The sequence below is a fragment of the Prionailurus bengalensis genome, chromosome C2, assembly GCF_016509475.1.
Source record: "Prionailurus bengalensis isolate Pbe53 chromosome C2, Fcat_Pben_1.1_paternal_pri, whole genome shotgun sequence".
Taxonomy (NCBI): domain Eukaryota; kingdom Metazoa; phylum Chordata; class Mammalia; order Carnivora; family Felidae; genus Prionailurus; species Prionailurus bengalensis.
This window is the reverse complement of record NC_057350.1, coordinates 109,950,915-109,978,038: the sequence shown is the minus strand read 5'-3', so window position 1 is coordinate 109,978,038 and position 27,124 is coordinate 109,950,915. Positions and strand designations below refer to the sequence as shown.

Sequence of the window (27,124 nt, the reverse complement as noted above, 5' to 3'; positions counted from 1 at the left end):
GGGTGGCTCAGTCGGTTAAGTGTTCGACTTCGGCTTAGGTTATGATCTCATGACTGGTGAGCTGGAGCCCCATGACAGGCACTGTGCTGACAGCTCAGAGCCGGCTTCCAATTCTGTATCTCCTTCTCTCTCTCTGCCCCTCTCCCACTCACACTCTCTTTCACTCAAAAATAAATAAACCTTAAAAAAAATTTAAAAATAAATAAAATAAAATGCACAAGTGGAGCACCTGGGTGGCTCAGTCAGTTAGGCGTCGGACCTCAGCTCAGGTCATGATCTTGTGGTTGGTGAGTTTCAGCCCCACATCAGGCTCTGTGCTAACAGCTCAAAGCCAGAAGCCTGCTTCAGATTCTGTTTCTTCTTCTCTCTGCCCACCCCTTCTCCCCGACTCACTCTCTGTTTCTGTCTCTCGCTCTCTCTCTCAAAAATAAACATTAACAAAAAAAATTCTTTAATAAATAAATAAAATGCACAACTTTACATCCTTTCTTTTCTGTACACAATTATTTCCTTAGAATGAACTATTAGAAGTAAAACAAATTGGTCAAAGTCTTATAAATTATATAAAATTTAATAATTAAACTATCTGATGGAAAGATTATACCATTCCACAACTTCACTGGAAATCTAAGAAATGGATACCATGTTTGATGGTATTTTTTTTTTAACTTTTATATGTCTGGCGGGTGGAAAATGGTCTTTTCATTTTGTTATAGATATTTGAATTACTAATGAAGGGTGAAATTTCATAGGTTTATTGAGTTTTTATGAAATTTTTCATGTTTCAAATGTTTTGCCTGTGTTTCTATTGGGTATTCATTTTTTTCCCCTCAACTGCCTGTGACAGTACTTTCCATATTAAGGAATTTCACTATTTCTCCCTTTGTGTGTTACAAATACCTAGTTTGTGCTAGACATTAACTTTATGGCATTTGATAAATTGGACCACATATAAACTTAAAGCTTCAAGACATTAATATTTTCCTTTATGGTTTATGCATCTCGATATATGATAATTTTTTAAAACTTTCTTTCAGAGTACACCCATATGTAGCTTCAAGTTAATTTAGAAAATTAAACTGGATACAGGTAATCATCCACCAGAAGCAGATGTCATAGAACACTGGCTTCTGTTTTCCCCAATTAAGTCTACTGGTTGAATGTCAATGTAACCAAAAGGAGGACAGAAACACATGCCCCTTAGCAAGTGATATCCACTATTGCTATTCAAATGGACTAGGTTACTTCCACTTGTCCAAATGAATTTGAAGTCAGTAGCTTTAAATATTGTAATTTTAATTTGTCACATTGCTGTGCTTCTGAACATCTATGTCAAAGGGCCTTCACATTCATCATTACGATCAATGTCCAAGTTGACACTGTGAGATAGGAAAGGTAGATGTAAGCTCCCTTTTATAGATAAGGAAATAAAGGCTCAGAAATGATAATGAATGATCTGCCCAAGATCCTCCAGCCACAAAAGCTTGTAAGATGTGGAATGTAGGTCTCGTAGGCCCCTGGTCTAATGTTCTTTCTTCTGTATTAGAGGAGCTCTCCAGGTGAGAGTGGAAAAAGTAGTTACCAGAGCAGAGAAGAGAGGAGTGGAGAAATATGTAGAAGAGCATATTTTCTGGGCAAAACAATAAATCTTTTATTCCATCTTGTGTTCTACCTGTATTATAGCTAACTTTGTTAATGGAGAATTGCTCCCTTTGCCAAATTAGCAAACTAATTAAAATAACTGATTCTGATACAAGCATTTTGCTAACACTTAATCCTTAAGAAAGCAACATCAAAATTCATTAAATCTCAATCTCTTATTCCTAAAATGTGTGTGACTGTGGAATGGGGTAAAGTAAATCATTACCACATCTAGTATATTTTTTTTCTGACACCAACCAAGTTTTAGATTCTCCAGCACTAACTGGGTGTCCAACAACACAATTTGGTTCTGACACTAACTACCTGGAGTTAGCATTAGACCCCACAGGTTAAGGGTTCAGTCCCATAGACTGACCCATCTCAGATGCCAGCTGCAAATGAGGTGTTCAGGCTTCCCCCATTTCCGCTTGGCCTACTACAAATTTAGGGGCTCTATCAAATAAAAAAACAGACCTAGACAGTAGTTAAAGCAAGAAAAACATATTTTAATCAGTAGCGATTGCAATAGGGGAAAAGAGAACTCAGTACTGGCTCAGTTCCAAATACAGGATGGGCAAGGGGATTTATAGCAAGGATCAGGGTGGAGTGGAGGGAACATTAGAGGTAAGTGGGATTCTGGCTAACCCTACCTAACAGAGTTCTTTGCTGAAGGAAAGAAAGTGATCAGATATCACGTGGGAGATGGTGAAAGATAGGGAATTTTATCACAAATCGAGTTGATTAGATATCAAGGATGTGGGGTTTGGTTAAAGAGTCTTAGCAGGATTCTTGCTACAGCTGGACTCTTGAGGACAAGGCCCAACAACAGGGCCTAGTCAAAAAAAGGACTCAGAAAAGCCTATCTAGAGTTTAGTCAAGGAAAAGTCTCTGTCAGTTCCCATAATTCACTAGAATGACTCCCAGAACTCAGAAAAGTGCTTTATTTACTAGGACTGGTCTACTACAAAGTGTACAACTCATGAATAGCCTTGGGGAAGGTGTTCAGAGCATCTGTGCCCTCTCAGGGCATACCCCTTCCGCTTCCCAGTCCGTCCATGTAGCTTCGCCAACCCAGAAGCCCTCCAAACCTCATGGTTTAGGGGTCTTGGTAGATGTCCCATTATGTAGGCAAGATTGATTAAATCATATCCACCATTTGTGACATATTTAAAACCTAGAGGAAATTATGCTATGTGAAATGACACAGAAAGACAAATGCATGATCTCACTGGTAAGTGGAATCTAAAAAAGTCAAAATCATAAAAGCAGAGTAGAGTGACAGTTGACAGGGACTGGGGGGAATGGGAGGGTGTTGGTCAAAGAGTATAAAAGTTCAATTAAACAGCAAGAAGTTCTGGAGATCTAATGTAGAGCATGGTGACCACAGTTAATAATGCTGCATTATATACTTGGCATTTGCTAAGAGAGTTGATCTTAAGTGTTCTCACCACACACACACACACAAATCAGAACGGTGTGAGGTGATGAATGTTAATTAGATTGATTGTAGTAATCATTTTACAATGTGTACATTATATCAAAACCGTACATTGTACACCTTAAACATACACAATTTTCATTGGTCAAGTAATACTCAATAAAGCTAACACCCCCTCAATCACTCACTTATTCTTCTACTTTAGTGAGAAACAGAGTTTAAGGCAATATAAAAAAAAGTAGTATGAGAAGACCAGCTTTGTTGACCACAGTTGACCCTACATAGTATTAAAATCAAAAGTCTTGTTTTAAATATATTTAGGGATTATCTTTGCTAATCGGGACTTAATTTACTTAGTCTTCTCATATAATCAAATGTCAATTTTCTATCAGAGTTATCAACGAATTACTAGATTGCTAGCTAAAAATGATGTCATACTTGGACCTCCTGGGTGGCTCAGTCGCTTAAGCGTCTGACTCTTGATTTCGGCTCAGGTCATGATCTCAAGGTTCCTGAGTTCAAGCCCCATGTCGGGCTCTGTGCTTGATGGCATGGAGACTGCTTCAGGGTTCTCTCTCTCCCTCCCTCCCTCCCTCCCTCTCTCTCTCTCTCTCTCTCCCAGTCTCAATAAATAAACAAACACTTTTAAAAAGTTAAAAGAATTATGTCATAGTTAACAAATGCCTATCTATATTATTAGTATAAAGAAAACATAACCATTATATGTACAATGAAACACATGAGTTAACATCCGTTACTTTGTGGAAAAATGTACATTTCTACACTCAACATATTTAAGGTAAAAAATTATACAAGTGTTCAATTTATCACACCCTCTTAAAAGCTGCTAGAAACATGTTAGAAATAATTCATAAATAAGATTTTTTTGGGTGGAATTGTGATATTTACCCATCTATCCTAAAAATAAGGTATACCTATATCCAACAGAAAAAGCCTGTATATTCATAAATATTTTTAGTAAACATGTAATTCAACAGTCCAATGATACCTTTTGTTCCACCTTCAAAAACTGAGCCAGTTCTTCCACAGTTAGGTGATCTTTCTTGTCACTGTAGCTCAAGAGCAACAAATAAAGGTCCCGTCTCAATGACATCATTTTGTAAAAAACACAGAATTCTTCAAATGTCAAAGTTCCCTGATTCTCATCTGTATCAGCTTCCTGAAAGAGGCATAGAATAAACAAGGCAGTGTGAGAGTTTGAAATAGGAAATTCAGTACAGAGATGCTGAGAAATAATATTTACTATAAAAAGGCTAGAACGCGTATCACAAATGGTAAACACATTCTTTTAAAGCACACATGGAACCATTTAAAAAATGACTATTTATTAGGCCACAAAAAAAGTTTCATGTTATAAGCAATCAACCTTATAAAAACCAATTTCTCTGATCACAGCAAATTTATAAACCAACAAAGAAAGCTTTAAAAAAAAGTAATTAGAGGAAAACAAAGTTTTCAATTTATTAGAAAGCAAGGTAGATTAAAAATAGATAATAATTCAACTCAAAAAGCTAGAAAAATCAAGCTAAAGAAAATATAAGGAAAAAAATTATAAACAGAAGCAAAAAGCAATGAAATAAAGAACCAAATAGATACATCAGCAAAGGGAGAGCAATTAAACCAAAAGCTGATCTTTTGAAGAAACTAATGAAAAAGAAATCTTGGAGAAAATGAATCATGAACAAAAGAGAAAAAATATCCGACACGTTATGAAAATACCAGTCTCTAACCAGCTTCTGAATGTAATCCAATCAATACAGTTTTTAAATATAACAGAATCCCTCCTAATTTGACAGACGTAGTTTATTGTTCTTACAGCTATCAGGATCATTGAAACCTCCTTGTTTCCTCTCCACAGAAGTCTGAGAAATCCATTTAGACTGATTTCTAGTTGAAATAATTTGTTTCTAGTAATTATTGAGCAAGAATCTTTCACCATGTATCTTCCTTCTGATTGGCTGAATTTGCCAGAAAACACTAAAATTGTTGGGGATATGTTATGAGCAACAAATCTATTTACATGATCTCCATTTTAAATGAACACAGTTGTAACCGAACGAAAACTGACAGGGAATGAATGGCAACTTGAAATGCATGGGTTTTATGACATATACTCACAAACATAGCTTTGAAAGTCAACATGTTCATAAAAGATAGATTTTTTAAAAACTTTGTTAGCTTTGGGACAATTACGAACACATACTTTAGCCAATATTTAAATCATACACAGTTTCGTTATAGGGCAGATTGCTGTTGCCTTCTATCCTTTTAAAGGTAGAAGGAGAATGGTGTATAAAATATCCACATTTTTGCTGTATGAGATGCTTGTTTGTAGAATCACCGCATTTTAAGAAACTGGGTCTAATGTTCAAATTTCTGTCCTAATTTTGTTTCAAAGTATCTAACCCTGGATACAGAGAAGAAACATTTTTCAACTTCCTTGTAAATGCTGTAACAATTAAGAACAGTAAAACTCTCACATTAAACAACAGCATCTAAAGACTTCAAAAGGAGCTATCCATAAATGAATAGATTATTTTAAAAATTTTTAGTTGAATCTAGCTCTACAATAACAAAAGCGAAGAAACCTCTAGAAAGGCTTCAATGTCTGTACCAGCAATTCAGCCAGAAGAAGAATGTTCCTGAGACAATGCTAAGATCTTTGGTCCTCTCACTCCCATGAAGGGCATTTACACAACCCTGCTAGATGCAAGACCTACAGTGGAAATGTTCTATCTAGAAATGTTCTATCACTTCTGGCTTGATAAGTCTTTAAACCTAAAGGTCACAAAAAGACCCCCCTGATGTTTTCTTAAAGTTTGTCTAAAGGATTTACTTAAAATGCATAAAACATGTGACATAAACATTTCCTGATTTACCCTCTACAACGTTTAGTGCATTAGAAATAAAAAGGTGTTGGGGCACCTGGGTGGCTCAGTCAGTTAAGCGTCCTACTTCGGCTCAGGACATGATCTCATGGATCATGAGGTTGAGCCCCGCGTCAGGCTCTGTGCTGACAGCTCAGAGCCTGGAGCCTGCTTCAGATTCTGTGTCTCCTTCTCTCTCTGCCCCTCCCCTACTCATGCGCGCGCGCTCTCTCTCTCTCTCTCTCTCTCTCTCTCTCTCTCTCTCACACACACACACACACACACACACACAAATAAATAAACATTTAAAATAATTTTTTAAAAGAAATTAAAAAGTGTCTGAAGGGGGAAAACATATAAGTAAAAATAGATCAATAGCTTATGTTATTTCTTTATCTTACTTCCAAAAAGTACTCTCCCATCATTATTTTTGCATGTATAGACTTTGCCTTTCTCTTTAAGCTTGGGCCTTCTGATTTAATCAGCAGCTACTGTTCAGTACAATGAGCATTTTCTATGAAAAGGAACAGATGGGAGTGTGGGGCTCGCAACAAGCAAAAGTGAGATGTCACAGGGAGTACCAGGAACATGGCAAAACTTCCCATTAAGTTGAAGGACAGTTCACTTTCTTTGTGACAACACATTTCCCCTCCCAAGTCCCTCACTCCATCTCCAGGGTTCCTTCTAGAGCATATTCCTTCGTCTTCTTTCCTCTCTCTTATGTTGTTCTCCAGTGCAACGGGACCAAGTTCCCTTCGCTGCAAACCGTGTCCAGCCAAGAGCTTCCCAAGCACAGGCCCACTGTAAGAGGTCACAGAATGGAGCCAGCCTCCACCATTCCTCACTGCCCCTCATCCCTCATGTCATTTGTGCCCTTCCCACCTCTAAGGACAAATGGTTAGAAAACAAAGGAAACACAAAACATTAACCATCACACAATTTCACACCTTCTGCTTATTTTTATATGTACAAAATATCACCGAGATACAAAATATCACTTAGAATAGAAAATTATCGCAAAACATGGATTGTGGTTATGACTTATCTCCAAATAAGAGCACTTCCTAAGTTAATATATTAGCTGTTAGTTATAATCTAACATTGTCTTCGCACCCACTTAACAGAGCTCACTTCTGCACCTCAGACAGAGGACTAAGTGCAATCCCAGCTGGGTGCCACAGAATAAGTCTGGGCCCAAAGATTTTCCTCAAGGACTGACCAACAGGGAAAGGGCATCTCATCTAATACTAACAGGCAGTTGAATGAACTTCTGGAGAGCTCCCAAAATGGTAGGAGTGATGTAGCACTTCTGAGAATCATGGATTCTAAATCTTAAACTCCTCTGAAACAAAACAGAGTCTCTTGAGAACTTAATAAGTGCTGTTTTTTTCATGTTACTAAGTCTTTACTCTGATCCTCACAAGAGCTCTGTGAGGTAGACACATGAGATGTTATCACCCTCTCGAAGGGACTTCACGGAGTTTGCTCCAATATCTAAGTGCCAGGTAGTCTTATAATTACTCTCTGAAAAGAGCAACAATAAAAAAGCATTTTAGGAAGTGAAACTGTGGACACATGCTAAGTTTCGGAAGTCTTTTTTTCCTTCATGAAACAAAACGCCTCTCTTTTCATCAAAGAAAAATAAAACACTACAGAGCAGGTGATACCAACTTCCAACATAACAAAATAGCCTTTGAAATATCTAAGTACATCAATAACATGCAACGTGTATTTTACAAAAAGCCAACCCATTTGTGAAAACATACCTGAAACATTTGTCGGACTTTTCTTCGGGGCAGATTGACATTTAGTTTATGCATCAACTGGTGTATCTCTTCAATATTCAATAAGCCATCACCATTCTTATCAGCTTCCTCAAAGGTCTGCTTTACCCACATGAAGAAAGGTCAAGAGAAACACTTTTTTCATGAAAATAAAAACTGCTCTCACAGAATACTCACAAGGACATTTATCATTAACACAGAGCTTGAGAAGAAATTCTTTGGAGAAGGCCCTGCCTGCAATCCACGGACTAGTGATCTGCTACCAGTGACAACAGGCAACAGGGGAGTGAGTGCTTGGAGGTGATTCCCTTCACTTTGAAATGAGAGTCAAACCAAGTTCTTCTGGGAGTTTGTTTAACTCACACATTTTTATCTAATCTGTAAAGGAATACGATGTGATGAAACCTCAAATATACCAAATTCAGGCCTTATCTTCTTCCTCTATGACCTTCCAGTTAGCGTATTTTTACCTTCACAATACCCCACACTAGACAACTTTTTCAGTTCCCCTTTCTCAGTCCACTCCTACATTTAGAAACTGTCTAGTTGAATCTCCTCATTGTTCAGATGAGGATATAAAACTAGAGGAAGAGAAATTGTTAAAAAATGTTGGTTTACTCAGACAAAGAGAGAGCAAGCAGAGGAGGGGCAGAGAGAGAGGGAGAGAGAGAATCCCAAGCAGTCTCCGCGATGTCAGTGCAGAACCCAGCACACTCCATCCCCCCAGACCCCCCAGGTCCCCCAGCAGAAATTTGTTAAGGATAAATTAGTAAGAGATCCACATTTTTGGAAACTTAGTCTAGTATTCTTATCTCCTATACAGCAGATCCGTCTCTATACTATATTCATCTCCATATTACTAGCTTGGAAGGTTCTTACCTAAAAGCCTCAAATTTCTAAATCAAAAGCAAACCTCATATGTTAGAGGTTACGCTCAAATTGCAGGTAGGATATTCAGTGACTGAGGGTATGAAGCGGAGTTTAGATACAGAAGATTTACATCATGTGACCTGAGGTTTTAAAAAAAAAAACCCTCAGGGGGAGTGACTCTTGGGTTGTTTCACATCATGAGGAAGCAGAATAAATGGTAACCAATGGGTGATCTGAATTTTTTTTTTTAAATGAATAATTCAAGGGGCACCTGTGGGGCTCAGTCAGTTAAGCATCCAACTCTGATGTCACCTCAGGTCATGATCTCAGGGTTCGAGAGATTGAGCCCCATCCCCTGACAGCATGCAGCCTGCTCCAGATTCTATTCCCCCTCCCCAGCTCACGTTCTCTCTCTCTCTCTCCCTCTCTCAAAATAAACAAATAAACAAGTGTGCAGGAATCATGTGCACACTTAGAAAACCAAACTGGGCTTCAAAATTTGAAGGGAAATAAAGGTGGTGGAAAGAAACCAGAAAATCAAAGTAAGGGAAGGCATAGGTTTAAAACCAACAAATAGGAGAATGAGAGTAGGTGGAGAGAGGAAAATGGATAATATTTGCCTCAAGCAGATGATATCAAACTGATTTTCATGTTAAGTCAAAACACTAAAAGTATAACATAGCATATTTACATTTCTTAGGCAATTCAAATTATGATTGTAGGAGACAGGACCTCAGGAAGTAAAAACAACCATAAAGACTTATTTCTTCTAGATTTAAATACCTAAATACTGTAAATACCTTGTTTCACATTTTGTTCCCTTTATAACATTGGAAAATAACCAGCCCAGTTCTTTATAATTCAACTTCTCATAGAAGGACCTCATTATACATGACGTCGGGAAGTTAACAGGTGACCCAGGACTAGGGTAAAAATAACTGAAGAATCAAAAGAGTGAAACATTTGGGCCAATTATTAATAAATACCTGAATCTCATTTTTTTTTCTGTTTTCTGGACACACAGTCCCCATCCATCTCTATTTCTTATGACTGTGGACACTGCTCTGTGTTCAAAGAAGTCATGAAATGAGTCCAAGAGCAGTCATATTTTCATCCTTTTATTTTATACTTCCTTACCAAAGCCTCTCAAAGATTTCTCCAGAGAAGAGTCAAGGACAAGCAAACCCTAAAAATGAGTATTCTGCCAGTACAAACCCTAGAATAGGCCTGTGTCTATAAGGCCTTCAGTGTCAACATATAAACTGGCCTTGACAATTGGTTTAGGGAATATGGGATTGGTAAAACATAGAGGTAGAATCCAACTGAGAAACAGACACTAGTCCTGATTCTGCTGACCTGGCACTGTGACAGTGGCTCACTTATGGCACACCTCTTGGGCCTTGCATTTCCTCATCTATAACGTCAGTGAACACAACTAGATGACTTTGAAGTCCCTTCCAACTCTAAGATTCTATGAAAGGAAAAACCATTCTCTCCCAGTAACAGTACACATGGTATACAATTACAGGTAAAAGTATTCTGATATCTTAAAGCTATTCTTCATAATTAAGATATGAGGACTCAAGAAAGCTCTAAATTAATGATTCACATCATCATACAGGGTGAGTTTAAGAAGAGAAACAATCATTCTGCAAAGAAAAACTGGGATAGTAAAAAGTGAATGACAGTTATGGCCGAGAATCTTCTATCAGAAAGTTAAAGGAAATTCTAAGTACTGAATGGTAGTATTTACCATAGGGTTGGGCAAACTTTTTCTGGAAAAGGCCTGATAGTAAATATTTTAGGCTTTGCAGCTCTCAACTGCAACTACTCAATTCTGCTATTGTGACACAAAAGAGGCTATAAGCACCACATAAATTAATTGGCATTGTTATGTTCCAATACAATTTTATTTACGGACAGTGAAATTTAAATTTCAGATAATTTTCAGAATTTCACAAAATATTCTTCTTCTTTTGATTTTACTTTTCCAATCACTGAAAACCATTTCTTAGCTCAGGACCACATATAAAAAAGGCATTAGGCCAGATTTGCCTACAGGCTACAGTTTGCAGGGCCCCTGATTTACTGGGAAGGTGTAAACCTTCAGTTGACAACATCCTTTCGAGACTGCCCAAAGTCTTCCAGAGGTAATAATTTCTCCTGTGGGGTCAAGAGATAAGGTGGGTAAATCATGGAGGAGAACAGACTGGTGGAGAAAAATGCCGAGGCTTTCATGCTGGGGCCACTGAGATTTCAGACTTAATCTGAAGAGGAAAGCAAAAGATTTGCCAGTCCTTACCTCTCTTCAGCAATAAAATAGTAGCTATTATTTATAAGTGTTTAATTTGTGCTGGACAGTGTTCTAAACACTTTGTGTACATCAATTCATTTGATCTTCACACAACTACATAAGGCACACACTATGATTAACACCATTACCATGTGACAGACAAAGACTCTAAGGCAAAAGAGTTTAAGTTACTTATCCAAAGTTACCCGGTACATGGCAGAATTGGGGCCAAATCCCAGGCAGTGCAATACTAGTCCTTAAACACAACACTATACTGCTATTAATAGACATGAGTAATGCATCTACCTCCATGAAACATGGCCATATTCCAGAAATAACCTGAATTACATTTTACACTGGAGGGATTTTTTTCATACAGCCACTTAAGATTCACTATTCTCATTATTCATTCACAGCTGAAATTTTCAGGCCTATTTGTAATGTTGTCCTCAACTAATGTAATTAAATGTATGTCCAACCAAAGATGTTATTCTGTTATTAAAATATTACCTACAACCCTATCAAATCCTGACAAATATGTATGAGGATTGTCCTCTGATTCAACATAACTATTCTATTTTTGACATCAGCTTCTTTATTATTAATTTCCTCTGTCCTTTTCTCTCCTCACTGACACAAGCATCAACTGTTTCTATATTTCTTATAAAATTATTCCCTGTGCAATTCTGGGGTACATTTGCTTTCCAAATAGCATATTTTCAGAATATGAAATCCCTCAGCTGTCAACCTGGTTAATTCAAACACAAAAACTTTCTATTGCCAGTAAACACGGGCAAACGAAATCAGGTTCAAAAAGCTATTGAGCTAAGCTAGTATAAATTCAAATTAGAATATTATAACTTTATGATGTTAAATGTAACCCCCATTGTAACCATAAAGAAAACAGCTATAATGTATAAAAGGACATGAGAAAGGAATTTAAAATTTCACTATAAAAGTATCAACCAAACAAAAAAGACAGTAATGCAGATGCAGGAAACAAAAGACAAAAAAGTTATAACGCATATAGAAAGTGAACAGCAAAATGAGAGAAGAAAATCCCTCCTTATCAGTGTAAATGGATTAAATTCTCCAATCAAAACACAGAGATTGGTAGAATAGATTAAAACACATGATCCAACTATATGCTGTCTACAAGAGATTCACTTAAGATCCAAAAACCTGAACAGGTTGAGAGTGAAATGATGGAAAAAGATATTACATGCAAATAGTAATAGAAACGGACCAGAGGTGGATTTACTAATATTAGACAAAATAAGCTTTAAATCAAAACATGTTTCTAAAAGATAAAAAAGGACATTATATGTTGATAAAAGTTTCAAATATAACAATTATAACAATTACACATCTAATGACAAATCAAAATATATGAAGCAAAAACTGACAGAATTGAAGGGGAAATAGCTCTACAGTAATCGTTGGAGAATTCAATATCCCACTCACAATAAAGTATAGAAAAACCACATGGAAGGTAAGGAAATAGAGAATATAAACAACACAATAAACCAACTGGGTCTAACAGACATGTACAGAACACTTGAACCAACAATAACAGCAGCATACACATTCTTCTCAAGCACACAGAGAACATTTTCCAGGATAGATAATATTGTAGGCCTAAATTAAGTCTCCAATTTTAAACACAGATATCATTCAAAGTATCTTCTTTGACCACAATGGGATGAGATCAATAACAAAAAGAAAACTAGAAAATTTACAAAATTATGGAAGTTAAACAATATACTTTTAAATAACCAATGGATCAAAGAAGAAATCATAAAGGCAATTAGAAAATACTTAAAGATGAATGAAAATGGAAACAACATATAAACTTAGGCAGTGCTAACAGAGACATTTACAGCTATAAATGCTTACATTCAAAAATAAGAAATACACTTGAAGCCACTGTAACTGCATGTCAACTATACTTCAATTAAAAATAAATGTTTTTAAAGATGAAAAATAAAATTTAAGAAAGATCTCAAATTAACATTTAACTTTACCACTTAAGGAACTAGAAAAAAAAGACAAACTAAATCCAAAACTAGCAATAAATAAGTAAATAAAATTTAAAAATCCAAAGCTGGCAGAAAAGGCAGAAAATAAGAAAGATTGGAGGAAAGAGCAATGAAATGGAGAAAGAAAACAAGAGAAAAAAAATCATTGAAATAAAATGTAGGTTTCTTTGAAAAAAAAGAGAAAGAATTCAAATTAATACTAAAATCAGAAACAAAAGTAAGAACATTATTACCAATTCTACAGAAATAAAAAGGATTTAAAGAGAGTACTATGGTATCTTTCTCTGTATGACTTATTTCACTTAGCGTAACATTCTCCAGTTCCATCCACGTCGCTACAAAAGGCCATATTTCATTCTTTCTCATTGCCAAGTAGTATTGCATTGTGTATATAAACCACAATTTCTTTATCCATTCTTATGTGGATCCTGAGAAACTTAACAGAAGACCGTGGGGTAGGAGAAGGAAAAAAAAAAAGTTGGAGAGGGAGGGAGCCAAATCATAAGAGACTCTTAAAAACTGAGAATAAACTGAGGGTTGATGGGGGGTGGGAAGGAGGTAAGAGAGGGTGATGGGCATTGAGGAGGGCACCTGTTGGGATGAGCACTGGGTGTTGTATGGAAACCAATTTGACAATAAATTTCATATTAAAAAACAAACAGACAAAGAAACAAACATTTAAAAAGAGAGAGAGTACTATGAACAATTGAATGCTTACAAAGTGGATAACCTAAATGAAATGGACAAATCCTAGAAACACAAAACCTACAAAGACTAAACCACAAAGAAAACAAAACATGAACAGATCTATAACTAGTAAGGAGCTTGAATCAGTAACCAAAAATTTTTCAACAAAGAAAACTTGAGACTTGACCTTGATAGCTTCGCTGGTAAATTCTACCAAACATTAAAAGAACTAACACCAATCCTCAAATTTTCCCAAAAAATTAAAGAAGAGGGAACATTTCCTAACTCATTCTATGAGGCCAGCATTATGCTCATAAACCCAGGCAAAGATACTACAAGAAAAACAAAAATACAGACCAATAAACAATCATGCAAAAATCCTCAACAAGATACTAGCAAATAAAATTCAGCAGTATACTAAAAGAATTATACACCATGACCAAGAGGGATTTATTCCTGCAAAATAAGGATGGTTCAACATATGAGAATGGATTAATGTAATATTCCATATCAACGTACTGAAGGAAAAAAACACATGATCATCTCAATCGATGCAGAAAAAAGATTTGACAAAATTCAATACCCTTTAATGATAAAAACACTCAACACAATAGGAACAAAAGAAAACTACCTCAACATATTAAAAGCCACATATGAAAAAAAACACGGTAAATATCATATTCAATAATGAAAGACTGAAAGCTCTTCCTCTAAAATCAGGAACAAGGCAAGGGTGCCAGCTTTCACCATTTTTATTCAACACAGTACTAAGTTTTAGCCAGAGCAATTAGGCAATGGGAAGGAGGGAGGGAGGAAGGGAGGGAGGGCATCCAAATTAGAAAGAAGTAAAATTATGTTTGTGGATGATATGATCTTATATAGAGAAAACCTTATAGACTCCACAACAAAAGCTGTTAGGATAAATGAATTCAGCAAAATAGCAGGATACAAAGTCAACACACAAAAATTGGTTGCATTTCTATATATGAACAATAACAATCTGAGAAGGAACTACAAAAACAATTCCATTTATAATCACATCAAAATAATAAAATAGGAATAAAGGAGGTAAAAAAGGTGCACAATGAAATCTACAAAACATTGCTGAAAAATTTTAAGAAGACATAGCTAAATGAAAACACATCCGATGTTCATGGATTGGAAGATAATTTAGTTAAAATGTCAATACTACTAAAGGAATCTACAGATTCAATGAAATTTCTATCCAAATCCCAATGATATTTTTCTGCAGAAATAGAAAAACCAATCCTAAAATTCATATGGAATACCAAGGGACCCTGAGAAGCCAAACCATCATGAAAAAGAACAAACTTGAAAGACTCACACTTCCTGATTTCAAAACTTATCTCAAAGTTACAACAATCAAAACAGTGTTGTATTAGTATGAAGACAAACATATAAACCAATAGAATAAAACAGCTCAGAAATAAACCCTCACATCTATGGTCAAATGATTTCTGACAAGGTTGCCAAGACCATTTTATAGAAAAAGGACAGTCTTTTCAACAAATGGGCCTGGAAAACTTGGATATCAACATGCAAAAGAATGAAGTTGGACCACTACCTAACACTATCCACAAAAATTAACTCAAAATGGATTAAGGACATAAATGTAAGACCTAAAACAATAAAACTCTTAACAGAAAAGAGAACAAAATCTTCATAGCATGGGATTTGACAATCATTTCTTGGGTATGACACCAAAGCACAGGTGACAAAAGAAAAAAACAGACAGGGGCACCTGGGGTGGCACAGTCGGTTAAGTGTCAGACTTCAGCTCAGGTCATGATCTTATGGCGTGGGTTCAAGCCCCTCTTTGAACTCTGAGCTGACAGCTCAGAGCCTGGAGCCTGCTTCAGATTCTGTGTCTCCCTCTCTCTCTTCCCCTCCCCCACTCGTGCTCTGTCTTTCTCTCCCAAAAATAAACATCAGAAAAAAACAAATTGGACTTCATGAAAAATTTAAAAATTCTGTGCACCAAGGACATTATCAATAAAGTAAAAACACCAACAGAATCGAAGAAAATATTTTCAAATCATGTAACTGATAAGTGATTAATATCCAGAACATACAGAACTCTTAAAAGTCAACAACAGAAAAACAAACAACCTGATCCAAAAATGGAGTGGGGGAGATAAGAGTGCGCATCAAATTGTTAACATCAGTAACCTTGGAGAAGAAGGTGCAAAACTGATAGGGGTGAAGATTACTGACGTTTTCTTTATGCAACTCTGTATTCTCTGGCTTACCTCAATGAGCATGCATTTCTAGGGTAACTAGAAAGATCTAACAAAGGGGGAAATTTTGCTACCACTTAAAAAGAAACAATATGCCCATTTCTCTTACTGCTCTACTTCAAGGCTTATGAAAGTCATTTATATAAGTGGCTAAAAGCTCTGGAATATTGTGAACTTGTTCTAGTAAAGTTCTAATAACCTCTAGAATTGATTGTCCTCCCCTACGGCAATTTTCCTTCTTTCTTCCTTGTTGAAGAACCTCTATTTTGTTCAGGTGTGCAAGAACCATGAGCTTTAATGAAGGCAGAAGGGGTATTTTGATGGATGTTAGTATAGCTGTCTCCAAAGTACAATTCAAAGGGTCCTCATAACCAAGAGGAGCCCCCTTTTCCCACTTTTTATGTGTGTGAGGCTAAATTTTCTTCATGCATTTCCACCAAAACAATACAACATGCAGACTGAAGGCAGAAACAGATAGGAAAATGCATGTGTTCTATCCAGATACACATTAAAGTGACTTGCAAAGTGAAAAGCAACACTACTCTTTCTCACAAATTTGTTTTGCTTTGAAAAATAGTTTTCGGCGGCACTTGGGTGGCTCAGTGGATTAAGCATCCAGCTTCGGCTCAGGTCATGTTCTCACTGTTCATGAGTTCCAGCCCCGCGTCAGGCTCTGTGCTGACAGCTCAGGGCCTGGAGCCCGATTTGGATTCTGTGTCTTCCTCTCTCTCAAAAATAAACATTAAGATGAAACCCACATAAACAAAAACTCTATATAGAGTCTTTAGTTTTTAAGCATGCAAAAGAGTCTTGAGCTCAAAGCCCAGTTACGCTAATTGATTTATTTTATCGAAGACTGGTTCAGGAATGGACCTGCAGTAACAATTCTGGCCAATGATGATATTTAGTCTTGGGCTGGGGTGGACATCCTGGAAAGATTTACAATCCTCTTAAAAAGAAGCTTTGTGAGAAGAAAACTATGCTTCCTCTGGGCAGGGCTGTGTTTGGAGCTGCTGCCCAAAGCTGCTGCACCTCTGTCTGACCAAGGGGCAACCCGCCCAAGGACCATGCCAACATGCTGAGAACGGCAGAACCCAGGTCTTGGGTGACATCACTGAGCCACTGATTAACCAGTTCTTGAACTGCCCTATCTCACATCTCCTGTTCATGAGAAATGAATATTGTTTTAGTTCGAGGCACTGTTAATATGATTCTGTGGTTTAGACAAGAAAGCAATTTTATTCAGCATTTTGTTTGTTTTTTACCAAATGTTAAGGAGTTAAGAACCAAATGAAAGAATAAAGCACAGAAAGTTCCTTTCTATGTTTGCATTTTGTTCATTTATGAATCCCAGGTGCCTTTATCTGCATGCTGTGAATATTGATGAAAATATCATGGCTCATCAGCTCAGACCTTCCCACTGTCAAAAATCCTTTCATGGGCTGAATATTTCCACTCTGCTCAAACAATACCCTGGGTCTGGAATTATAACTAGAGCAGCACAAATTTATCACTACTCTGGGGGACAAATTTAGGACACACATTCCAAGGAAGTAGGACTACTCCCTTCATAGATTGGGGCACATGTGTTTTAAGACCCTGCAAAATGTGCAGAAGGAAACCAAAACAGTCAACAACTCTATCGCCCTCACTTTACACATAAGGAAATTGAGGCCAAAAAGGCCATGTCACATGACCAGCTCCATAGCAGCAGAAGAGGTGCCTTCAGACCAAGCATGTTAACTATTTATCTTGTCAGCACCACAGGACCTCAAGAAATGAGTTTAATTAAGGCGACTCAGATGAGTCTCCCAGTTTCTTGAAGAATTTAGAGAAGGTAAATGGTATTGTGTAAAAAATGACTTCCCCTTCAGTATCAATCAGTTTCCACACTGTAAATTAAAGAGAGAGAGAGAAGGCAGGAAGGAGCTTAATACCGTGTGTGTAATTGGAACTCAAAAGTACTTGTTCAACTAAACTGACTTGATTACAAAGCAGGATTTGTAATCAAATAAACACTTTCCCAGCTATCTAATCTCTCTTAGGAAACATTAGGCTGCAGTTGGAGACCTCTCAGATTGTGAAGCTAAATTCAATCTCCTCAGAAAAAGCCTGCTCCTGAGTTCATGCAAGCTTAAGTTTCTGTATGTTCGACGCATTCATTTACTTGGGATGAGAGTGAGGAGAGAGCAGAAAGGTGCTAGGGGTAAAGAAAGAGAAAGAAAGAAAAGTAGCTTTAAGTCCCAAAATTATAGGAAAAAATAAAATAAAGTCTAATACACACACACACACACACACACACACACACACACACACACAGCTCAAAATTAACATTCTAGGGAGGATATTGGTCGTGGGTCCTCTGCCGCTTGGCAAGTGAATCTTCATCACTGATGCCGGCCATCAGGTACTTGAGGCCTGTGATCCAGGTGCGGGCCTCCTCAGGGTTGGAGGTGATGAGATCCAGAGACTCCATGTGGTTGCCATGGTAGATGGTAAAGCAGCAGCTGGGATCGAAGTGCCCCTCAGCTTGTCTGTGGAATATTTCAGACTGCCGACCTTCGGTGACTTTGTAAATGGAGTCAATAAGTACTGTGAGGAAAGTGAAATGCAGTTATGTGGCACGTGGAGATATGTACATGTATTAAGAAAAAAATAGCAAAATCATCTTAAATTTTAAAAATAAGCATGAACATGGGGCGCCTGGGTGGCTCAGTCGGTTGAGCGTCCAACTTCAGCTCAGGTCATGATCTCACGATTTGTGAGTTTGAGCCCCACATCGGGCTTTGTGCTGACAGCTCAGAGCCTGGAGCCTGCTTCAGATTCTGTGCCTCCCCCTCTCTCTGCCCCTCCCCCGCTTGTGCTCTGTCTCTCTCTCTCCCTCTCAAAAATAAATAAGCATTAAAAAAAATAAGCATGAACAAACTCACTGTCTGTGAATCATGGTATTAAGTTCAAAAGTGAACTACAAGCCCTGTCATTTCCTGCCATTAACCCTCTCCACATACCACTCTACCTTCCTGCGCAGCCTGGATAATGCCCTCTCAAGCTTTTAGTCAGGATATGTTGAAATTTATGATAGGAAGATTGATGTATGCATCAGGGCAAAAAGACTGGTAGAAAAAGGAGATTATGAATACATCAAATTTATAGTTTACATATTTGCACAGGGAAAACATATGAAGACCTCGAACTGACCTTGGAGTTTTACAACACATATAAGATGACAGTTAAAAACTGGAAGGGAAAAAACCGAATAGCAGAGCTAAATGTGATGAGCATTTATAGAAAGAATGCTAGGATGATGAAGGGAGAGCAGGGCTTGGAGAGGTAGAGAGAAACAAGGTGGCATCCCAGGAGAAAAAGTGTAAGATACAGAAACATGAGATCCATTCCAGGAATGTTAAATAGGCCATTTACACCAGACTATAAAGCTCAAGAGAGAAAGGAAGCGGGGGATAAAGCTAGAAAGGCTAGATCAGAGAGAGCCTGATACAAGAAACCAGAGATTGGCATCATACAGGTAAGAGAGCAACACTGCAGGTTTGGATCAGAGAGGCACTAGCAGGGACAATTACTTTAGACGAAAACAGTACTTTCTTATTTGTTTGCTTGTTTTTAAGCATGCATCAGAAGTGTTGTAATCTTCTTGATTTGCTCCTATACCCCATCTTCCCTTCCATTGTGCCTTAATGGCAGAGTCACAATTTTCTTCTGGTATCAACTCATTCCCCAAATGATTCACAGGGAAATGAGCCCACACCCACTCCAGGGCAAGTTCTGGTGAGTCTAAGCCATTGAGGTGGCCCCATTCCTATTTCTTATGATTACTTTAGGCGTAGGAATGTAATTCAGTTCTAACCAAGGAGACATGGGGTAGTCTGCTTTGAGGCAAAATTCTGGAATGAAATCCTCTCTCCTGAAAAGGAAGCACCATGTTGCTGCTGCCTTGACTACAGGGCCAACACACTAGGAACAGAGCCAAGAGCACTTGGGAAAACAGAGCTAGAGACTCATGTCCCACGCCTGGGCCTGCTGATCTCTAAAGTTCTTGTTATGTGAGACGATATATTTATCATGTAAGTCTAATTTAGTCCAAGTCTTGTGCTACTTGAAGATGAAAGTATCTTAACAGACAAAAGCAGAAACTAGCAAAATGGAGATTGGCTAGGAAGTTTCTCAAGAGGCCCAAAAGGTAAAGAGACCACAGACCAAGGAGATTCCTATGAAAACAGGAAGGAATGAGATGAGACAGCCATTACACAGGACCCAACAAGGACTTGGTGCTGAATGTACAAGGTGTGGGAGAGAGGGTTTAAGTAGGAGTCAGGCCAAAGCTCTTTTGCTTAAAATCATTAAAACAATTTTGTTAATTCACTAATCAGTTACCGTGCTCAGAATAATGCAATATACTTTAAAGCCCACTGGATTTATGATATCCTTCACCTTTTATAAAAAAAATAAAAATAAAAGGCCTCGGGCCATAAAACATCACTAAAAAATATATCATGTCTCCAACACAGGGGAAATATTAACATTTACAGCATTCACGGGCAAGAAAACTTTTATGGAGTGAAACTTCCAAAGAAATAAAAAAGCAAAAATGGTCACTACTTATTCAGTTTCTCTGTATCCTTTAGCAACTGACCCCAAATCTTGTAAAAATATCAAAGTTTCACAGATCTGAGGCTGCCAAAGAGCCCAGCCAATATAACCCATGTATTACTATTTCAAGCCACGAAAAGAATTCAAAGGTTGTTCTTACTTTTTGCCTTCTCACTCTTCCTTGAGGGTCTCCATCGGAGGCGGGTCCGATGTTCATCCAGGTAAAAGAGCCGGACGAGCCCTTTGGTTCCACGTTTCAGTTTGATCATCTGTGTCCCGGACTGCATCACACTCATGCATCTTTCAACTACAAAAGAGATTACAGCACTTTCAGCTCTTACACAATGCACATGCAGATGGGTGTTCAGAAACTTCACTGTCAAATAAAACCTCTGATTTATTCCTAAAGATTTCAAGGACCAAAAGACAAAGTTGGTAAAGGAAATCTAGAAAGAGCTATTGAGGAATTGATTCACCAGTCTTAAGCCAGTGAAAAGCCTTCCTGGTTGAAATAAAATTCTACTTCCAGATAAACAATGCATTAATGCTGCACAGAGCCATCTTTTGTTCTAACCAGCAACATATTTTTTGCTATGAGACTGATCATTTGATACCTGGATTTAAGTTCATAAAGCAATTCGCGGACTTCATATTAAGTCTTGTGAGTTTTTATATAGCCAGTTGTAAAAACGTCTTGTAATAATGCTGTCACATACAATCAACAGAAACAAGATCAACAAAATGTTAACAATTTTTGAAGTTGGATAATGGTTACTTATGGGTTCACATTATTAGATTTTTGTGTATATTTGAAAATAGATACATATCATTTTTTAAATGTGATTAGAAAACAAATCATGTTTTCACAAATGAACATAAAACAACTGTTGATTAATGAAATAAACTGCCAAGATTTTCCACCTAGAAGAACAGCTTAGTGATTGAATTCAGGTAATATCCAAATCACTCACTGTCCAAGTTAAAACTATCATCTAGGGACACCAGGGTGGTTAAGTCGGTTAAGCGTCCAACTCATGATGTCACGGTTCGTGAATTCATGTCTGTACTCACAGTGCAGAGCCTGCTTGGGATTCTCTCCTTCCCCTTCCTACTGTCCCTCCTGCCCATCAAAGTAAATAAATAAACTTTAAAAAATAAATAAAATAAAATATTTTTTAAAAACTATCATGTAAATTCTCTCTGCTTTGAGATGAACCTTGTTAGAAGTGGGCATCTGTTGGTGTTGCCTGTTTCCCCTTCTTTGGTAACTGGAAATACTCCTTTCCCATTTCATGTGCTTTTGGTGACCCCCAACTAAGAAATGGGCACCTAACTTAAGCTAAGAACAAATTTGACTCCCTTCCAAAGAACACAAATCCTGATCTGACCATTGAAAGAAAACAGAATGGAGCCATTTCAATGGCCAAGACTTAAGAGATGCTCTTGCTTGGCCATCCTAAGATGCGATAGTTGTTACAGTTATCCTTGCGGCTGACATTTTCCCTTTGATTCTGTAAGTTATCCAATACTCTTCCAAATACTTTCTCATTATATTAGCCAGAGATAGCTTTTATTTCACCTGCTAATACACAGGCACATATATAACCACTAGAGCACTAGAAACATCTAGTTCTGAGTACCTATCTTATCAAGCAGTATGCTGTTAGAAACAGATAAACACAGAAAACAGATTCCAGCAACATCAGACTTCAGCTTTTTTGACTAAGTATCTTGCCTTTACCAAGAAAGATAATGTGATCTTAAAGCCTAACACTGTACGTGCAGGGTACTCGCTACAAGTAACTTCAATGTAACCAACTTCCACTCTTCTTCACATGAAGAGCCTTTTCTTTTCCAAAGAAATTAAGGAGGAACTGCATAGTATCAAGTATCACTTTAAGATTTGATATTGCAAGGAAAGTGAAGTATAGGTTGCTCTTTCTCATTTTACTTGACATCAAATAATAAAAATACAGCTTCAGAAAACAAACACAAACTTTAAGTGTTTAACTTGAAGCACAGAACAAAATTTGAGATTTGGTTTTGCATGCATTAGAAAAGTCACCCACTACAGAGCACCATTCATTTAGGTAACAAAAGCCCAGATTTGAATTCTTGGCAGCCACACTGACCATCTCACACCAGTAATAAGAGGAAGAATAGACAGTATCAGTGTATCAAGATAATATCATCAAGTCAAACCAACAAAGCCAAAACTCCTAGAAAAACCCAAGTACTTGACTGACCACTGATTATAATAGGTCACATCAGGGTGCCTGGCTGTCAGTAGCACATGTGAGTCTTCATCTTGGGGTTGTTAAATTCGAGCCCCATGTTGGATATAGAGATTACTTTAAAATATTTTTTAAAGGAATAATTTTGATTCCAAAACCAGACAAAGACCCCACTAAAAAGGAGAACTACAGACCAATTTCCCTGATGAACATGGATACAAAAACTCTCAACAAGATACTAGCCAACCAGATCCAACAATACATTAAGAGAATTATTCACCATGACCAAGAGAGATTTATACCTGGGCTGCAGGGCTGGTTCAATATCTGCAAATCAATCAATGAGATACATCACATTAATAAAATAAAGGACAAGAACCACATGATCCTCTCAATAAATGCAGAGAAAGCATTTGACAAAATACAGCATCCTTTCTTGATAAAAACCCTCAAGAAAGTAGGAATAGCAGGATCATACCTCAGGGTGCCTGGGTGGCTCAGTCAGTTAGATGACCAACTTCGGCTCAGGTCACGATCTCACAGTTTGTGAGTTTGAGTTGCGTGTCTGGCTCTGTACTGACAGCTCAGAGCCTGGAGACTGCTTCAGACTATGTGTCTCCCCCTCTCTCTGCCCCTCACCTGCTTGCTCGCTCACTCTCTCTCTCTCTCTCTCTCTCTCTCTCTCAAAAATAAATAAAACATTACAAAAAAAATTTAAAAAAGAAGGATCATACCTCAGGACCATAAAAGCCATATAAGAAAAACCCACCACTAATATCCTCAATGGGGAATAACTGAGAGCTTCCCCCCCTAAAGTCAGGAACACGACAGGAATGTCCACTCTTAACATAGTATTGTAAGTCCTAGTCTCAGCAATCAGACAACACAAAGAAACAAAAGGCATCCAAATCGGCAAGAAGGAAGTCAAACTTTCACTCTTCACAGATGACATGATACTCTATATGGAAAACCCAAAAGATTCCACAAAAACTGCTCGAACTGATTCATGAATTCAGGAAAGTCACAGAATATAAAATCAATGCACAGAAATCGGTTGCATTTCTATACACTAATAATGAAGCAGCAGAAAGAGAAATCAATGAATCAATCCTGTTTACAATTGCACCAAAAACCGCAAAATACCTAGGAATAAACGTAACCAAAAAGGTGAAAAATCTATACACTGAAAACTATAGAAAGCTTATGAAAGAAATTGAAGAAAACACGCACACACAAAAAGGAAAAACATTCCATGTTCATGGATTGGAAGAACAAATATTGTTAAAACGTCAGTACTACACAAAGCAATCTACATATTCAATGCAATCCCATCAAAATAATACCAGCATTTTTCAGAGCTAGAAAACAATCCTACCATTTGTATGGAACTAGAAAAGGCCCTGAATAGCACAAGCAATCCTGGAAAAGAAAGCCAAAGGTGGAGGCATCACAATTCATTATTTCAGGATATGTTACAAAGCTGTAATCACCAAGACAACATGGTACTGGGACAAAAACAGACACTCAGATCAATGGAACAGAATAGAGAACCCAGAAACGGACCCACAAATGTATGGCCAACTAATCTTTGACAAAGCAGGAAAGAATATCCAATGGAATAAAGACAGTCTCTTCAGCAAATGGTGTTGGAAAAACTGGACAACAAGATGCAGAAGATTAAACCTGGACCACTTTCTTACACCATACACAAAAATAAACTCAAAACTGGGGCGCCTGGGTGGCTCAGTAGGTTAAGTGGCCGAATTCGGCTCAGGTCATGATCTCACGGTCTGTGAGTTCAAGCCCCACGTCAGGCTCTGTGCTGACAGCTCAGAGCCTGGAGCCTGTTTTAGATTCTGTGTCTCCCTCTCTCTGACCCTCCCCCGTTCATGCTCTGTCTCTCTCTGTCTCAAAAATAAATAAACGTTAAAAATAAATAAATAAATAAATAAACAAACAAACAAACAAACAAACTCAAAATGGATGAAAGATCCAAATGTAAGATTGGAAGCCATCAAAATCCTCGAGGAGAAAGAAAGCAAAAACCTCTTTGTCCTCAGCTGCAACAACTTCTTCCTCAACATGTCTCCAGAGACAAGGGAAACAAAAGCAAAAATCAACTACTGGGACCTCATCAAAATAAGAAGCTTCTGCATGGCGAAGGAAACAATCAGCAAAACTAAAAGGCGACCAAAAGAATGGGAGACGATATTTGCTAATGACATATCAGATAAATGGTTAGTATCCAAAATCTATAAAGAACTTATTAAGCTCAAAACCCTAAAAACAAATAATCCAGTGAAGAAATGGGCAAAAGACATGAATAGGCACTTCTCCAAAGGAGACATCCAGATGGCCAACCGACACATGAAAAAATGCTCCACATCACACATCATCAGGGAAATACAAAATCAAAACCACAATGAGATACCACCTCACACCGGTCAGGATGGCTAACATTAACAACTCAGGCAACAACAGATGTTGGTGAGGATGCGGAGAAAGAGAAACCTTTTGCACTACTGATGAGTATGCAAACTGGTGCAGCCACTCTGGAAAACAGTATGGAGGTTCCTCAAAAAATTAAAAATAGAACTACCCTACGACCCAGCAACTGCACTACTAGGTATTTATCCAAGGGATACAGGTGTGCTGTTTCAAAGGGGCACATGAACCGTCCCTGGTGGTCTAGTGGTTAGGATTCGGCGCTCTCAAAGGGGCACATGCACCCCAATGTTTATAGCAGCGCTATCGACAAGAGCCAAAGTATGGAAAGAGCCCAAACGTCCATAGATGGATGAATGGATAAAGAAGATGTGTGTATGTATGTACACACACACACACACACACACACACACAGACGCACACACAAACACACAATGGAGTATTACTCGGCAATCAAAAAGAATGAAATCTTGCCATTTGCAACTACGTGGATAGAACTGGAGGGTATTGTGTTAAGCTAAATTAGTCAGAGAAAGACAAATATCATATGACCTCACTCATATGTGGAATTTAAGATACAAATCAGATGAACATAAGGGAAGAAAAATAATATAAAAACAGGGAGGGGGACAAAACATAAGAGACTCTTAGATATAGAGAACAAATTGAAGGTTGCTGGAGGGGTTGGTGGTGGGGTGGATGGGCTAAATGGGCAAGGGTATTAAGGAAGACACTTGTTGGGATCAGCACTGGGTGTTATACGTAGGGGATGAATCACTGGATTCCACTCCTTAAATCATTATTGCACTATATGGTAACTAACTTGATGTAAATTAGAAAATAAAATAAAGAAATGCTCATCAATTAAAAATAAATAAATAATAATTTAAAATACATCATAATAATAGGTCACAGCAATTTTGGAACGGCAATTCCAAACACAGGGTTATGTAATGAAGTAAAGCAGAGAACAAGGAGACTTTGTCTTTGACCTAAATTGGTTAAACTTTAAGAAAATAAAACATCTAAAAGGAAAATTTATTAATGGTAGTTTAGAGCTATGGTCAAGAACACAAGAGTCTGAATCTACACAACCTGGGATAAAATTCCAGATCTGCCACTTAACTAGCTTTTTGACCTTGGGCAAGTTACCTAATCCCTGTGCACTTCCATTTCCTTATCTATAAAATGAGGATAACAATCTTCAAACGTTGAGGACTGAATAAGCCAATTCATGTAAAGTACTAAAAACGGTGCCTGGCATATCATAAACACTATAAATGGTAGTTACAATTATGGTTTTATTATTGACGGAAATACTATGGGAGTCCATAGAGAAAGGAGAACACAGTGGGCTGGAAAGGGGAAAAGTGTGGTAATAACACAGTATCAGTGAATGCCTGGGGACGGAAAGAGTAGAGGTATGCTCAGAGGGTAGGCAACGATGGGTCTCCAACTTTGGAAGAGTGACTCAAAAGGAAAATGACAAGACATATGATTATGGGCTGGATACAACCAGGCTGTAGGGGGTCGGGATGTTGGTAGAATAAGATCTTAATCTATTGGCAGTGAGAGATTCACTAGACATTTCTGAGCAAAAGATGGGCGGGATAGAAACATAATTCAGGAAGATGTCTCTTTGGGAAGAAAGAATAAAATAAATTGTTTAAACAATTTTGGAAATTATGGAAACTGAATTAACTGTACTGTCAAAGATCTGATAGCAAGTGCTACTTATACATCTGACACAGTGTCCTCTACTTTGTTCACACTGCAGCTTCTTTTTCTTTCCTTTTCACAGTATCCCCCCACATTTTTTAACCTAGAATGGAACTGCTATGGCTATAAAATCTCATCACTTTAACAGGGAAAGCATAATGATATAGAAGTGTAATCAGTTATTTGAGCTAATAAATACCACTTACCATTCAGCAAGCATCAT

The 27,124-nt window shown here is 37.6% G+C and overlaps 1 protein-coding gene across 7 annotated transcripts in view; it reads right to left on the bottom strand.

Annotated features, from left to right (window-relative positions):
• The window catches only part of PLCH1 (phospholipase C eta 1), a 219,594-nt gene that overhangs the window by 70,399 nt on the left and 122,071 nt on the right, over nucleotides 1-27,124 (bottom strand). For all 7 annotated transcript variants that reach the window (XM_043595074.1, XM_043595073.1, XM_043595068.1 and 4 more), the window contains 4 exons: nucleotides 20,664-20,810; nucleotides 18,247-18,490; nucleotides 7,734-7,863; nucleotides 4,089-4,259 (listed from right to left, as the gene is read on the bottom strand). In XM_043595074.1, the coding sequence (XP_043451009.1) occupies nucleotides 4,089-4,259; nucleotides 7,734-7,863; nucleotides 18,247-18,490; nucleotides 20,664-20,810 (692 nt within the window). The remainder of the gene's footprint in view (nucleotides 1-4,088; nucleotides 4,260-7,733; nucleotides 7,864-18,246; nucleotides 18,491-20,663; nucleotides 20,811-27,124) is intronic.